The 17,092-nt window shown below is 37.3% G+C and overlaps 1 protein-coding gene across 1 annotated transcript in view; it reads left to right on the forward strand.

The window, feature by feature from the left end:
• Dnah11 (dynein axonemal heavy chain 11) overlaps nt 1-17,092 on the forward strand; it is a 332,397-nt gene that overhangs the window by 186,523 nt on the left and 128,782 nt on the right. The window contains 2 exon segments of the mRNA XM_047562330.1: nt 1,473-1,596; nt 2,051-2,193. Of these exon segments, the coding sequence (XP_047418286.1) occupies nt 1,473-1,596; nt 2,051-2,193 (267 nt within the window).

A 17,092-nucleotide genomic window follows, 5' to 3' on the forward strand; every position in this document is an offset into this window, starting at 1 on the left:
GTTCAAGGCCCTTCTATAAGATGGTGTTCATATCTGCATACAACCTACGCACATCCTCCTGTATACTTCAGATTATCTCTAGGTCACTTATACCTAATGCAATGTAAAACGCCAGGTAAGCAGTTATATTGTATAGAACATGGCAAGGAAAAAAATGTGTATGCGTCCAGTGCAACCGCAGCTTGGTTTCCCAAATATTTTTGATTCCCTGTTGGCTGCAGAGGCTTCTGACCCTTTTGTCTGGCAGATAGAGCATAAGCTGATGGTGCTCCCATGTCATCTGGGAGTCCTAGTTTTGGCCAAGGTCTCCCTGACTATGGGAGAAGGGCAGTTCCTTAGAGGAGTTATTTGCCTCTGGCCATTTTGTCTTCCTGATCAAATTGGTAACAATGAATTTCTATGTATTTTTGTAGGTTTAATAGGTTTAATAAACCTGGCCCAGAAATACTTGATCAAATCTTCGCTTACACAAATATGTTTTTCCTTTGCATGAACTGACCCTGAATTTGAACTCTTAGTATCTCTGTGTGTGAGAGGGTAGAAAGCAAAAGACACCTTCTTTCTAAGGACAAGTAGATGTCGTCTCCTTTAGACAGAATATGAGAATAAAATGTCAAGAGCACATTCAGGAAACTGTCATGCTTTAAAATTTTTGCCTTTTTTTTTTTGTAACTGAAACAACTTTATTATACTTATGATCAGTAAACATTCTAAAAATTCCCATTAAAAGGCAAAGATTTTCAAACTTAAAAAAAAAATCAAGATCCAAATATATTCTATCAAAATAAATGCTCTTTCAACATAATGACACAAGTAGGTCAAAATAAAAAGGATAGAGAAGATATACCATGAAACATTCAATCATAAAAGAATTCAAGTGACTACATTAACATTCATAAAAATAAACTTCAAGAAATACCATGAAAGAAATAGAGGTATATTTTATAATAGTGAAAGAAAAAGTTATAAATTTTTAATTCTTCTTAATTCTTCTTAATTGTAATATTATTGAGAAAATAGTACTTTTAGTTTGTAGAAAGAGATATTTAAATTTTTTTAAAATGCATGCTTTTAATATTACTAACTAAATAAAAAGCAAAAACTGTTTTCAGTGAAAATAGACTATTATTGGAATGAGACATCTTTCCACCCCTGCTGCTGGGCGGAGGTATCCCTGAGTGCTCTGCACCCTGTTAGAACAGAGCTGTCATTCGTCAGCAGTTCATTTCTGTCTGCATGCTCCGTGAAGCTGCTTGTGTGGCTTAATGTCATGTAATATGACTCTCATCATCATATGCCCAAAGTGGAGGTGACGTCACGCCATCTTCCCCTGTGACGGGTCTTTGGGAGGAAAGGCACTGTGCGCTCCCACCAGGCCGAAGTTCCTCTATTCTTCCCGGCACTCACACACGTACTTCCAACATCACATCAGCATTTTAACAAAACATGAATGATGGCCTCTTTCCTTGCAGGTAGATCTTGCCAATTTGTACATCAGAACTGGAGCCAAGAACATGCCCACTGTGTTCCTGCTGACAGATGCCCACGTTCTAGATGAGAGCTTTCTCGTGCTGATTAATGACTTGCTGGCATCAGGTGATTAAACCAACACATTTCTTGAAAGATCTTCCCCAATGACAAATTATCTGTAGTTTCAGTGAACTTTAAAGAGAGATAATTTGTCTTTGAGATGTTTGCTGGGGCAGTCTTCGGGGAGAAACCTATAAACCTAACTAATTTGAGGTGTATTGCTTTCTTAGTCTGCTTATGGATGAGAAGTGCCTTAGAGAGGACTCCAGTGAAGTAAATGTTATTCCTACATGTGCGGGTTTAGTGGGTGCATCCATCATTGCTTGTCCTCAATGTTCTGTATGTCTTGAAAAAGCAAAAAAGAAGAAAAATGACATTTCTGATTTCAAACTTTTATCATTTAAGCTGATCTTTATTTTATGAAACATATCAAACATTAGAATGAATGTCTCATCTGCAGTTTAAATTTCAATGATCTTTGAGTAATTCTGCTCTTTTTTTGTTGTCGGGGGGAAAACAGGAGAAATCTCAGATCTCTTTAGTGATGAAGATGCAGACAAGATAATTTCTGGAATTCGTAATGAAGTTCGTGGTCTGGGTATGGTGGACTCCAGGGAAAACTGTTGGAAATTCTTTTTGACCAGGGTCCAACTACAACTCAAAGTAAGAAACCCTTACTTTCCCTGTATATTATTTAAAAGTTGCTTTTGGAACTGTAATGTGAATCTGTTGGAGGATTTATATTATAGGTCTGAATTTCAGTGACTCTTTGCAAAGGACAAGTGCCAGTTAACAGGCTGTGTCTTCAGTGTGACTCCCTCGGGTCTGCTGAGACTCTGGGCTCTGTGAACCCTTGGGCTGAGCAGGTGTGCAGCGCATGCCTGGACCTCGTGTGTGTCTCTCAGCAGGACTTACACTGTTAAGGAGACAGGAGACGCCATAATCATCCTACAGGACAGGTGTAAATAGTGAGAGCATGGCCTCCTTTCTACCTGGTGTGGGTTACCCTGGAAGAACAATGGCTGCATGTCAAGCATGGATCAGAATTCATAGGGAGGAAGTTTCAGAGAGAGGAGATGGCAATTCTACAAGGGTGGCCTGAAGAAAAACATTTAGAGAAACCTGAGATAGCTCTAAAGGACGGAGCATGGAGTTCTTATGGGGAGAAAATGATTGATAAGTCTGGAAAAATAAATTGGGATAAAGTAAAGAGTTTGTAAGTCATTCAGTGAGCAATCAGGGTTGAGTTAAGGAAGCAACTGGTGTATCAATACTTCACTTAAAGTAATCTAGGGGCGTTACTCAAGGGTTCTGAGGTTTAACCCCGTGTTTTCCTCCTTAGGCTACTCTGTGTTTTCATGTATTTTATAGGGATATAAATATAACCAAATAACAGTAAAGGCCAAGAACTACAAGAAAAGTTTCCCAGTGTGTGACCAAAAGCTAATTTTAAAATGGTGTTACAGAAAATTCAGACTTCCCGTATAGAAATGGTTAGTAACCTAAAAAGACTACTGCTTTGCCCCTTCTGCTATGACTATACCTATCAAGTTAGTACCAGGTTCTGTGGCAGTTATAAAGCTAGAAGTATTTAAGGAAAGGGGATGGAGAGTGTACTAGCCAGTAATATACCTTGGCTTAAAGGCAAAGGAGTAGACTAACACTCCAAGATTTCAAATTATACATTAATCTTACCAAGTAGTTCTAGACTGAGATTAGAAGGTTGGGACTTAAGGTTCAGTTGCTTCAAGAGTTTTTTCCCCACCAAAGATGTGACTGAAGCCAGATGCAGGGGAACACACCTGTAAACTCAGTGACTCAGGAGGATGAAATAGGAGGATTGCAAGTTTGAAGCCATCCTGGGCTACTTAGGGAGACTATGTCTCAAGAAATAAAAAGGGCCAGGAATGTAGCTCAGACTTAGAGCACCCCTGGTGTAATCCACAGTAACTACCATTCTTTAAAAAAAAGATGAAATGATTTTTACTGGGTAATAGGAAGCCCAGGAATTCCTTCTTGTTACATAGAGCTATGTTTGAATCACATTTTCTTTATAAAATGGGAAAACGTTTGAATTTGAGATAGTAATGTTAAAATCAGTGATTATCAGAGTCTTTTCCTCAGAGCTACAGAATCAACATCACCTAGAAACTTCTTTTTTTTAAATATTTTTTAGTTGTAGATGAACACAGTACCTCTTTTTATTATTTTTATGTGGTACTGAGGATCGAACCCAGTGCCTCACACATGCTAGGCCAATGCTGTACGATGGAACCACAACCCTAGCCCACGCAGAGACTTCTTAAAAGATGCAAATTCTCCAATCCCACCTCAGACTTCCAGAACCAGAAACCCTGTGGGTGGGGCCAAGAAAACTAAGTTTTAATCAGCCTTTCAGGTGATTCCCAGGCTTGCCGAAATTGAAGAATCATCATTATAAATAATGCTATATAAGCATCCTTTATATCTTTTATGCTCAAGTTTGCTTATTTCTATAGCATAAATTCCTAGACCAACAATTGCTGGGTTTGATCGTTTCAACATGGGGTAGCTTTTATACATGCCCGCACATTCTTTGATGCGTTGTTACTGACAGGGGCATGTACATCCCCTCTCTTTGAATGTGGATGAACTTAGGACTGCTTCAGCTAACACAGTAGGACCAAACTGATGTCGAGTAAATTCTGATGCAAACTCATAAAAGGGCCACTTCTCTATGGAAATGTGCAGAGTGTTGTTCATAAGGGTTCTATTAAGTAAATAAAACTAGTTTATTAAATAGCTTTATATATGTATGCCATATATATCTCCCCTACTCTTTTATTTAGTTTTTAAATGTATATATGGTGCATGTTTGTTTACTTGCTTATAGCTTTTGAATATTTTTTAAAAGTTCATCTATTAGATTAATGTTTTCCTTAGCGAATTTGGGATTTCTTATAAATTTAGAAAAGTATTTTTTCCCAAAATTATCTTCAATGAAGCAAGTGAAACTCAATTGGGCTTCAAGCAAGTGAAAACCCAACCAACGGTTCTATAAGCCTCTCATATCAAAAAGACTGGACTGGCTAACACACAGCCTTGGAGACCCAGGGTCTTACATCTTTTCCTTCTGCCAGTTTTCATCCTGTTGCCTCCCACCTCCCAATCACAGACTCCTACAGGAGATTTTATTCTAGGTAGGAAGAAGAAGGGTAAGAGGACCTGAGGATTACCTGGATCAGGAAACTAGTTCCCCCCAAACCCTAAGCCAATATCTTATGGGCCACATTCTGTCAACAGTTACCTGGGAGACTGGGGAGGGAATACTGGATCTTGGCATGCTGTCTTTATGCATAAAATTGGAAACAGACTTTGGAATACATCTGCCCCTCATCTTGCTGGGATTACAACCTTATAAGCCCATCACAGATTGAAGGTATTGTAGGTTGAAATGCATTCCATACACCTGGAACATGGTAGCTAAGCAGCACCGTGTACTCTAGAGCCTCAGTTGTCACCTGTCATGATCACATGGCTAACTGGGAGCTACAGCTGGCCATGACTGCCCAGCATTGGAAGAACATCATACTACAAACACTTGCCTGAGAAAGATCCAAATTCCAAATGTGGTTTCTACAAATGTGTTTTACCTCCACGCCATGGTAGAGTTGAAAAATCTTAAATGAACCATCACAAGTCAGGAGTCATCTATAGTTTTTAAAAAGGAACAGTATCAATCATTGCAGTGCCCATATGCTTTCATGATCTACATTTAAAACTGCTACTTGTAGAATATATTGCTTATTATATGTGGTAGAGAGTAAGCTGAGAAGCTTTTGGTTATTTTTTTCTCTAAAGAAATCTTATCTCAATGTCATGTATTTCATGTATTTCTTCCCTTTAAGTTTCACCTACCACCTGTGTCATTTGCCAAATGGCCATGTTTCTTGGTTATATTTCAGATTCATTGTTTTCTTGCTGTCTTTCTGCATTGATCCCAACATTACACTGTGCAAATTAGTAGAACCTTTTTAAAACTATGTTTTAATATCTAATTGTGTTTTCTGGTCAAGTTGTTCTTGTGTTTATATGTCCAGACAAGCATTAGATTTATTGTCAAATTCTAAATATACTATTTTGATTCTGATTTAAATCATGCTGAATGCTTATTCAGCTTATTTAGGGAGACTTTAATCTTTTTTTATTTAGCTTTTAATTTTTTTTACAGACTTCATTTTGATTCATTGTACACAAATGGGGTACATCATTTCATTTCTACAGTTGTCCACGATGTAGATTCATACCATTCGTGTAATCATGCGTGTACATAGGGTAATGATGTCTGTCTCATTCCACTATTTTTCATATCCCCTCCCTTTCATTTCCTTCTACATATTCAAAGTTCCCCCATTATTCTCTCATTCCCCACCCCCACCCCCATTATATATCATTCTCCACTTATCACAGAAAGCATTCGGCCTTTGGTGTTTTGGGCTTGGCTTATTTCACTTAGCATGATATCCTCCAATTCCTTCCATTTATTTGCAAATGCCGTAATATTATTATTCTTTATGGCTGAATAGTATTCTGTTGTGTGTATATACCAGAATTTCTTTATCCATTCATCTGTTGAAAGGCATCTAGGTTGGTTCCACAATCTAGCTATTGTGAACTGAGCTACTATAAACATTGATGTGGCTTTGTTACTGTAGTTTGCTGATTTTAGGTCCTTTGGGTATAAACCAAGGAGTGAGATAACTGGGTAGAATTTAATCTTTATGAAGTCTTTAAGTATTTTAATAAAGCTTTGTAGTAGTATCTTATTTGATTATAGGAGAGCTATTATTTTTCATTTTTACACCCCACTGCCTCTCTGCCTCACTTACAGTTTCTAATGACTCATTGATATCATATAGCCTGCCAGTAAACTTATTTGTTTTTTTCTGCTTTCTGCTTATCATTTCTCCTCACTCATTGCTATGGTAAACACTATAGAATAATTCAGTATTAATGGTGATAGCGAAAATTTTGTATTGATTCTGACTTTAATAGGGACCTCTCTCATGTTACATTATGTCTTCTACTGACTTTTAAAAAATATTTTATTTCTTCTAGTTATACATGGCAGTTGAATGCATTTATGCATTTTGATAAATCATATGTAAATGGAGCATAATTTCTCATTTTTCTGATTGTATGTATTGTAGGATCACATTGGTCATGCAGTCATATATGTACATGAGGTGGTAACATCTGTTTCACTCTACTATCTTTCCTACCCCCTACACCTCCCCCTCCTTTCACTTCCCTCTACCCAATCTAAAATAACTCTGTTCTTCCCCACCCCTTGTTGTTAATTAGCATCCAAATATCAGCCTTTGGTTTGGGGGGTTTGGTTTATTTCCCTTAGCATGATATTCTCCAATTCCATCCATTTACCAGCAAATGCCATAATTTCATTCTTCTTTAAAGCTGAGTAATATTCCATCATATATATATACCACATTTTCTTTATCCATTCATCTGTTGAAGGATACCTAGTTGGTTCCATAGTTATCTACTGTGAGCCGAGCTGCCTGTAAACACTGATGTGACTGCATCATTGTAGTATGCTGATTTAAGTCTGTTGAGTATAAACTGAGGAATAGGATAGCTGGGTCAAATGGTGGTTCCATTCCAAGTTTTCTGAGGAATCTCCATACTGCTTTCCATAATGGTTGCACCAATTTGTTTGTCTTTTGATTCAGGATACATATTTTGTCAAAGAAGTATCTACCTACTAAATTCTTTTCCAGCATCTATTGAGATAATTATGTGGTTCTTCTCCTTGGACTTATATACGACAGTTTTACGTTTTTATATCCATCAGTCTTCCTTTATGCCTTGCCTTTGGTTTAATACATTAGCAAGACTTACCTAAACTGAGATTAGTTTGTGATTCTCTCTGTTGATGTCTAATCATTTTTATAATTTGATGTTTTATTGCTTAACTCAGCATAAGCCAGAATTTATATTGATGATAGATATGAATGATTTTGTCCAAGGACTATTCATGGAATAATCTATTTCTTCACTACTAAAATGGACAGAAGTTTGGGGTTTTTTGTTGTGATTCTTTTTTGTGTTTATGCTAAGGAGGAATAGCATTCTGAGGAATACATCCCTCAGAAAAGGTTTCCCACTTGTGATGCCTTTTGACTCTATTCCCTAGTTTGATGGATCATGAGGGGGGTTAGTAGTCAGAACCATGACCTCTTTGCCCTGAGTGAGAACTAATACAGCAAAAATTAGTCACCTTTCAGCCTGAACATGGAAGTTTCTTACTTAGCAATCCATGTATATGACCACCTAATCCTTAGAATTTTAAAAAGAATTCCAAATTACCGTTAGTGTCAGATAGCATGCTATTTACCAGCATGTACCAGAGTTTCTGGTGAACTGACATCTTCTTGCTTGTGTTCAGAGCTGGGCGCCATGGGAAGCCGACTGTGTCACAAGGATTGTGGGCACACCTGGCAGGTCGAACTGAATGATGTGCCATGGCCACCCCATTACCCATGCTCATCACCCAAATTCAGTTCTCATTCAGAATGCAGGGCCATGAGAACCTGTTGGCATGCAAAACATGACCTCTGACTCCCACGGAGCTCTTCCCATTTAACGATCATCAGATGCTTGTCCTTGGATTGCTACAAATAAGCCAATGAAAAATGCCATGTGTGATTTGCACACATGGAACTTTTTCTACATAATCCCCAACTTATACCCTAGTATAGTATTTTCTGCTTCTTTCCTGTGGATCTTAGTTAACCCTCCAATTTTTCTCTCGTGTTTTCCTTCCTGGCCATCTGATGCTATAGGGCAAAGGAAATTTCTGTAGCAATTGATTTCTGATTTTTCCCCTAGATTGTAAATATCTATCTGTCTTTTCTATGTATTTAGATATATAGAGAGATCCATTTCTAATATTAGAAATATGTGCTTACAGTAGAGTTTAAAAATATAGAACCATATGAAGAAAATAAAAACTATCCTTAATTGCTATCTGCAGATAACATATTAATTTATTTCCTCCCACTTTTTATGTGTTTATAAACACATTCAAAATGTATATTCAGAACTAAAAACTTTTTGTACACATCTCACACTACTGTCTTTAATTGCCTTCTTCTACACTATTTTGAGTATTAGATTTCCACAGGAAAAAAATATTAAATGATTTCAGAATTTGGCACATGGAATGAACTGTTTAACTCAAATGTACTTTGTTCTAAATAACCATTTACGTAAAAAAACTCTTCCCATTGTCAAATTTTCTATTCGTTTGTTGTGGTTTTTATTGATTTATAGGAGCTCTTTTGGTAATGACTAGTATTCATATGTGCATAATGTCTTTTTCTGTTTTACATGTTACCAGCTTTTCTCAAAGTTGATAATAATTCTGATAACTTTATGATGATGTTTTCCATTTTTATGTATTAAAACTGTCAGGTTTTTCCATCATTTGCATGTAAAGGCTTTTGGGGGGGATTCATGTTTATAAAAATATTACCCTGGACTTTATTTAAATTAATTCATAACATTTTAATGTTTAACTCTGAATTTTTGTGTGTAGTATAAGGTAGTCTTCCTATTTTTCACCCTCAAATTGTTCTAACACAATTTATTATATAATCTCTTGTCACTAATTTTAAATTCTACCTGCCTCATATTAAATGCCCACATATATTGGGTTCTATTTGGGCATCTGTTATGTCCTATTATTCTGTTCCTCTGTGGTTGCATATAAAAACCACATTTCTTTGTTTATTAAAGCTTTATAATACATTTTGGAATCTAGTAGAACAGGAACCCTTTACTTTTCTACATTTACTTAGCTATTTGCTGTTTGCTAAGTAAATAATTGATTTCCCAGATGAACTATGAGGTCAGTTTGACATTTTAAAAATTCGAATAAGAATGTATTAACTATATTGGGGATCATGGACCTCCTTATTATTCTGAATATTTAACCGGGCACAGAGGCGCATGCCTGTAATACCAATGACTTGGGAGGCTGAGGTGGGATTCCAAGTTCAAGACCAGCCTCAGCAGCCTAGCAAGGCTCTAAACAACTTAGTGAGAACCTGTCTCAAAAAAATAATAAAAAAGGCCGGGCATGTTGCTTAGTGATTAAGCACCCGTGGGTTCAATCCCCAGTACCACCTCCCCCCACAAAAACAAAAACAAAACAGCAACATTAAAAAACCCTGGATATTTTAATTCGCCTACCTATACTTTTTTTACTTATTATAACATAAGGTTTATTTTTTGCTAGTGTGAATTCACAGTCAATATTCTATTTTTCCAAATATCATTTTGATGTTTTTAACCCATTTTTATTCCATACGAACTTTAAAATCACTTTGCAAAATTCTGTTAATCCTGTTGGGAATAAGTAGAATTGCTTAAAATTCATTAATGAATGTAAGAAGGATGGCATCTTTCTAATAATTGATCTCTTAGGAACATGTCTATAACTGACCTTTGATAAAATAACTGGTTATCTTCATGTTTCTTGTACATTTCTCTTTAAGTTCTTCTCTCAATTTTTCATTGTATCTGTCCCTCCTGCTGAATTTCTAACAGATCATTGTGGAAACAGAAGCAAGCAATCTGACAGAGTAGAGGAGGCATGGATAGGTGTGTGTTTATGTGTTGTTTCTTTTACTGTTTCCTTGAACACTCATTTATTCCAATAGATTTTGCATTTTGTTCTTTAGACAAATGTATAAATGGTTACATTGTCTTTGTATTTTCACTCCTCCTTTCTAATAATCACTCCTTTTTCTGTATATTGTACCTATGCTTTCTGAACATTTTAAAAATTTTAGTGCTGTTGTACCCATCTTTTTCTTATTCTTTATTTTAATGCCAATAGCTTTCCATCATTAAATGTAGGATGAAATGTTGACTTGGAATTTTAAAAATATTTTTGGGAAGAGTTGTTGCAGTTTATCACATCTGTTTTCATGTAAGCCCTCTTCTCCTATTTTCTTCCTTTGTCTGGGCCTGTCTCGTCTTATGGACTTCTATCCTTCTTTTCTGCTAGCCTCTAGAGAGTTTCCAACCTTTTCTTCAGGTTTTTATATTAAATTTGCTTGGAGATTTTTTTTTCTTCTGAAGGATGCATTTTTATTTTCTTGGCTATATAGTATGTTCTGCTTAGGCTATTTTCCCTCTTCTTCCTTCTTGGATGGAAGAGAGCAAATCATATCTGAAGTATGGCAACAGGTCTGGTGGGTGATTGGCTCTTGACTCATACTGCCTCCCACCACAGGATCCTACTCAGCATTTTCTGCTGAGTAATGCTGATATCCACAGTAGTTAAATATGGTCTCACGCAGTCTAAGTCAGAAGACATAGTACTAGCACAAATAATACTCGTGTTATTTTTTAAATTTGTATGAAAAGCTCAAACACTCATCTGTTCCATAGAAAATACAATATCATGGACTCACCTTCGTGTGATTGTAAAGTCAAGTCTCTTCAAGTCTGCATCTGGTTGAGAACAGAGCATCTGACGTTCTCCTCTTGTAAGGATGGTCATCTAGGATGACTGACAGTGACAGGGACAGTCTGTACTCCTGCCCCACATCTGCCTCTTGCCCTGATGGGGAACAGGAAAGCTCTAATGGCTGTTTGCCTGGGCCTTGTGCCTCTACCCTGCTAATGGGTCTTGCTTGTCAGGGTCACAGTTCTGGATCTGGTACTCTAACTCCTGCCCTCCATTTTCTGGTATTATACAGCATGAGTAGAATAAAAAGAACCTTAGAGGGTGTCATGGTTTGGATGTGAGGTGTCCCCTAAAAGCTCACATGTGAGACAATGCAAGAAGGTTGACAGGAGAAATGATTGGGTTGTGAGAGTCTTAACCCTATCAGTGAGTTAATCCCCTGATAGGGATTAACTGAATGGTAACTGAAGTGGTAGGGTATGGCTGGAGGAGGCGGGAATCGGGACGTGGCTATGGGGTATATATTTTGTATCTAGAAAGTGAGTGTCTCTCTCTCTCTCTCTCTCTCTCTCTCTCTCTCTCTCTCTGTCTCACTGCTTTCTGATCACCGTGATGTGAGCTGCTTCCCTCTGCCACTCTCTCCTACCATGATGTTCAACTTAACCTTGAGCCCCAAGAAATGGAGCTGGCCTTCTATGGACTAAGACCTCTGAAACCGTGGGCCCTCAAATAAACCTTTCCTCCTTCACAATTGTGCTGGTCAGATCAGCAGCAAAATAACTGACTAAAACAGTAGATTACAAAGATGCAACTTGTGCTCTGTATCTGAGGTTCACCATCCTTGAGTTTCCATAAAACACGCACAACCTCAAAAAATATCATGACACAAGTGTTGGTATTTTATTTACCGTTTATGTACTCTTTCATTTAACCATTCGTCATTCATGGGTCCTGAGGACAGGAAAGGGAACCAGAGCCAACCCACCTGGAGCTCAGCTCATTGTTGAGAAGACAAACCACAGATCTAGTGAAGACTCTGACAGATACAAACTTGAAGCTCTGTAAATGAGAGAGAGGGATTACATAAGGTAGCAGGAGACCTGTGGTAAAGATCATTTAGGTAATGATAGGAAGAGTCTTGAAGACAATAGTCTTCTCCATTTTTCTAAATCACTTATTCCTTCATTTATTATTTTATTTTTCTTTTTTCTGGTGCTAGGGATTGATCCCAGGGCCTCACACATGTTAGCAAAGTGTTCTCCCACTAAGCTGCATACTTGATCCTCATTATTTTGTATTCTAAAAGGGAATTTTAACACCAGAAATAAAGTATATCACTTTACATTGGGTGAACTTTGCATTTTACAAAGCATCTTCTTGTTCTCCTTTTGGTAACATTCAGATCTGGAGTTTGCCAGTCGAGGACAAGACCTGTTCTTGCGACAGCATCCGCGGAGAGGTGCCACATGGTCAGCAGCAGCGCTGCCTGCACCACGGGCATAGTCAGAAACTGCATGACATAGTTCAAACAGACCTATTTAAAATGGAGAAAATTTCAGATTTTCTTTAAAAAGGAAAACCTATGACACATCATCGTGGGACTGCACATTGACCTGGAGAAACTAAGTGACCGCTGCAGACCCTGGGGTCCGGCAGGGTAGCCAGTGTCGGGGCTCTCCATGCTGTCCTCAGGCCTGGTGTGCTCTTTCCTCCCTATTAGGATTCCAAATACGATTTTTATGATTAGAAGAGTTTCATTGTTTCAAAAACAAAGACAAGTGGATTAAAACACCCTGATATAAAACATTGCATCTAGTACAATTCTGGAATGTCCAATATTTACAAGTCAGAGGTCACAGGAATGGTTTCATTGTGTGCTATCTAAAAAGGAAATAAGTCTAAAAATATACTGTCATGTGTATGTTGAAGATGCTGTTGGATCTTTTAAAAGAGATCTGAACTTAAAAGGCGGTTACATGAGGGGATAATACAGGAAGCTAGAAGGATGATAAAAGCGAGACTAAAACTGTCAAAATTTTTGTGCCTAACTTCCATTCCTATGTGGGTTCTCTAAGATTCAGATCTTATTATTCTTGGAAAACAGACTTGTGAAGATGAATGCAAACTTAAGTTGTGGATAGAAGCTTCTAAAGTAAGTATGTGGGAGGGTTACTGCTATCTGAGAATGAACTATACCAACTGGAAGAAAAAATGGAGTGACTGGAGCAATTCAGATTTCTATTACAGGATGAAGTGGACTGAGTCCTGTTCGTGTTATACAAATGAATATGTACTCACTATGGGATTGTACCTAAAAGAAACTGAAGAATGTTACAAAGCAGGATGAAATGTGGGTTATTGCAAATGAGTCATAACACCTGTGAGGGGGAAAAGAAAGGGGAAAAAAAGAATAGAAAATTCTATGGTATGGATTCCAAAAACAAGTTCCTGACATCCAAATGTTAGAGCTGCAGGCAATACATAGATGGTGATTTCAGGGTTTGCTTTTTCACTTGTGCGAATTTGCTTTTAGAAAAGAGCACAGCTGCCTGAAGCATTTTTAACTTTATTTTTGTAGCTGATTTTTTTTTTTTTTTTCTTTCTGTCTCCACTGTTGGAATTGGGTTATTTGCAATTTGAAACTTTTTTTTTTTTGGAGGGCGGGGTTTGAGGTCACATCTATTTCAGTGCATTTAGGTACTTAAAGGTAGACATCTGTTCAGATGGCAGATGGGACTGGTTTCCTCAAGTCTGCCAATTCAAGGTATGCTTTAAGGAGAGGAAGTCTCAGATGGAACCCCAATTCAGAGTTTATTAACAAGAGACTCACGCACTGTCTCACAACCTTCTCTATAAACTTGTTACAATCCCAGCTTTGTCCTTTTGGGAGCCTGACTAGCTCTTCCATGGCAGACTTTCGGGCAGATGGAGCAACAACCCCATTGCAGGATAGGGTTGACCTTCTCTTTGGAATCCTGTCAGAAGAGGGACCCTTTCCATGAGCTGTTTGCCACAGAACTAGATGAAATTCACAGTTTCAGGTGCCACTATCAAGAATTTAATGGCTGCGATACCTCAATATCTGGATTTTTCCTATTTCATTCATATATAGGTAGAGATGCAGGTGCAGTCTTTTGCCTCAGATACACTGAAAACTACTCATTTCATCAAGAAAAATCATGTCTCACATCTGTGATGCAGCCTGGCTAACCATGTGTGTTGATGAAGGAGGTTAGCTCAGTTCCTGGTAGCTGGCTCGACAGTGTGGGCATTCATGACAGTCTGAAATGCAGGCCACCAGCCGGCACAGGCCCTGTTGGTGAACTTAAAATGTTTTTAAGAGTAATGACATTCACATGCATGTCATAGCAGCCTGGAGTATTTTTAAAAACACCTTCTTTTTTCTTCTCCCTACACACACATGACAATTTTAAAAGTAAATTATAGACACTATAACACCGCTTTTCAATCATATGGTTTTGTATTTCTTATAAATCCTTTGCTATGTAAATTTCTCCTTAAATTAAGGAAAATAAAACAGGAAAATGATCTAGAGTGATTTCCCTCCTAAAAATATCCTTGTGGCAACAACTTGGGTTTATTCCAGGTTTTCTATAAAGTTGTGCAGGCTCTTTTACAGAAGAACAGATGAACCAATGGTTCCAGACAGTAGCACGGGCTTCCAGATAAATCTCACATAGCACTGTTTACTGAGGAAAGCTGATAGGGGAAACTGTGCTCTCTTTCCAGCATAATTAGAAATTATTAATCAGTGAATTAGACCAATAATTACATCCTCAAGGTAGTGTGATACTGTCCATTCCCTTCTGAGGAACTACTGATTACTATGAAAAACTGTATACTTTATCTCCCAGATTGTAGTTTATTCTTTAATATTTTTAAAATGTTGATAAACCTTTATTTTATTCATTTATTTATATGTGGTGTTGAGAATTGAACCCAGTGCCTCACACATGCTAGGCAAGCACTCTACCACTGAGTCACAACCTCAGCCCCCTCAGGTTGTAGTTTACATAGTAAAATTTAGATTATTTGTGCTGGTTTATTTAAAATTCTCTAAACTTTCTAGTTCACTCTGTATGTAGAGAACCAGATTCCATGACTATTTCACTAACCAATGTTAGTAGAGTAACTCAGAAAGAATTTTTCCTGAAACTGAATAAATGTGGTTCAGACACATTGTTCTCTGACATTTTTAAGACCTGATAGGTTACATATAGAAGTCATGGAAATACTTAGTATCTCAAAATGCAGGATGCTTTTTTTCTTTGCCCTTGCTACAATTATGTGTAAATGAAGTTTCCAAAATTGACACCAATGAGAGATGATTTGGGTGTGGAAAATCAACTTCTTGGGAAGAAAGGAGAAATATTAATTCATAGGGAGAAAAGAAAGCCAATAAGAGAAACCTGAGAACTAAGATATAAATGAAAATCATGCAGGTACTACGGATCCTTTACTTGGCACTTGCAATATTAAAGCAATTACTCAGTTTGTAACTAGAAACAACTCAAGGTGGATTAAACATAAGAAATTATAAAACTTTAGGAAGAGACCGTGGGGGAAATCTGGATAGCATTGGTCTTTACAGTGATTTCTTAGATATGACAGCACATGCACAGGAAAAAAGCAAAGATAAACAAGTGGAACTACATTAAATTTAAAAGTTGCTGCACAGCAAAGGAAACAAACTATTGGGTGAAAAAAATCAAACTTCAAAATGGGAGAAAAGATTGAAGCCATATTTTTTATAGGACATTTATACCTACAATATAAAAGGAACTCCTTTGCTTCAACAGTCAGAAAACAAGTTTGAAAAATGAATAATGGACTTGAACAGCCATTTCTCTAACAAAGATGTGCCAGTGACCAGTAGGTATAGGAAAGGATACTCAACCCCACTAATTATCAGGGAAATGGGTCACAAAGAGGTCTCTCATCTATGTCTGTTAGGACAACCTTTTTAATGGAAAATAACAAGTGTTGGTGTGGATATATGAAGCAATCAGAACTCTTGCATACAATTGGTAAGTATGTAAACCAGTGCAGCTACTATCAAAATGACAATGGCAATTCCTCAATATATTAAAATTAAAATCACCAGTTGATCTAGTAGTATACATCCAGAGTAAAAGAAGTCAGGATTTGAAGAGGTATCTGCACTTGAATGTACATTGCAGCATTACTCAACGTAGCCAAGACATGGAGACATCCTAAATGTCTCTCCACAGATGAGTGGATGAAAACGTGCATATGCACAGTGGAATATAATTCAGCAAGAAAAAGAATAAAATCTGGTCGTTTGCCACAATGTGGATAAACCTGGAGGACATCATGCCAAATGAAATAAGCCTGCCACTAAAGACCAAAACTGCATGAGCTCACTTATATGAGGTGTCCGCAGTAGTTAAATAAAGTAGAATGGCATTTGCCATGGGATCAAAATAGGTAGAAAAGGAGGGGTGCTGTTTAATAAGCGTAGAGTTTCAGTCATACACAATGAGAAAGTTCTAGAGATCTTCACAACATTGTGCTCATGGTTGACAGTATCCTAAAGCTATCTGTGCTAAACCCAAGGCCAACATCATTCTAAATGGAGAGAAATTGAAAGCATTCCCTCCAAAACCTGGAACAAGACAAGGATGCCCTCTCTCACCACTTCTATTCAACATAATCTGGAAACTCTAGCCAGAGCAATTGGACAGGAGAAAGAAATTAAAAAGGGATATGAATAGGAAAAGAAGAACTCAAACTGTCACTAATTGCAGATGACATGCTTTTGTATTTAGAAGATCCAAAAAAAAAAAAAAATCCACCAGAAAACTTTTAGAACTAATAAATGAATTCAGCAAAATAACAGGTTATAAAGTCAACATCCATAAATCAAATGCTTTCCTATACATCAGTGATGAATTTACTGAAAGAGAAAAAAACTACCCCATTCACAATAACCTCAGAAAAATAAAATATAATACTTGGGAATCAGTCTAACAAAAGAGGTGAAAGACCTCTACAATGGAAACTACAGAACCCAAAACAAAGAACTTGAAGACTTTAGAAGAT

The sequence above is a fragment of the Sciurus carolinensis genome, chromosome 8, assembly GCF_902686445.1.
Source record: "Sciurus carolinensis chromosome 8, mSciCar1.2, whole genome shotgun sequence".
Lineage (NCBI taxonomy): Eukaryota > Metazoa > Chordata > Mammalia > Rodentia > Sciuridae > Sciurus > Sciurus carolinensis.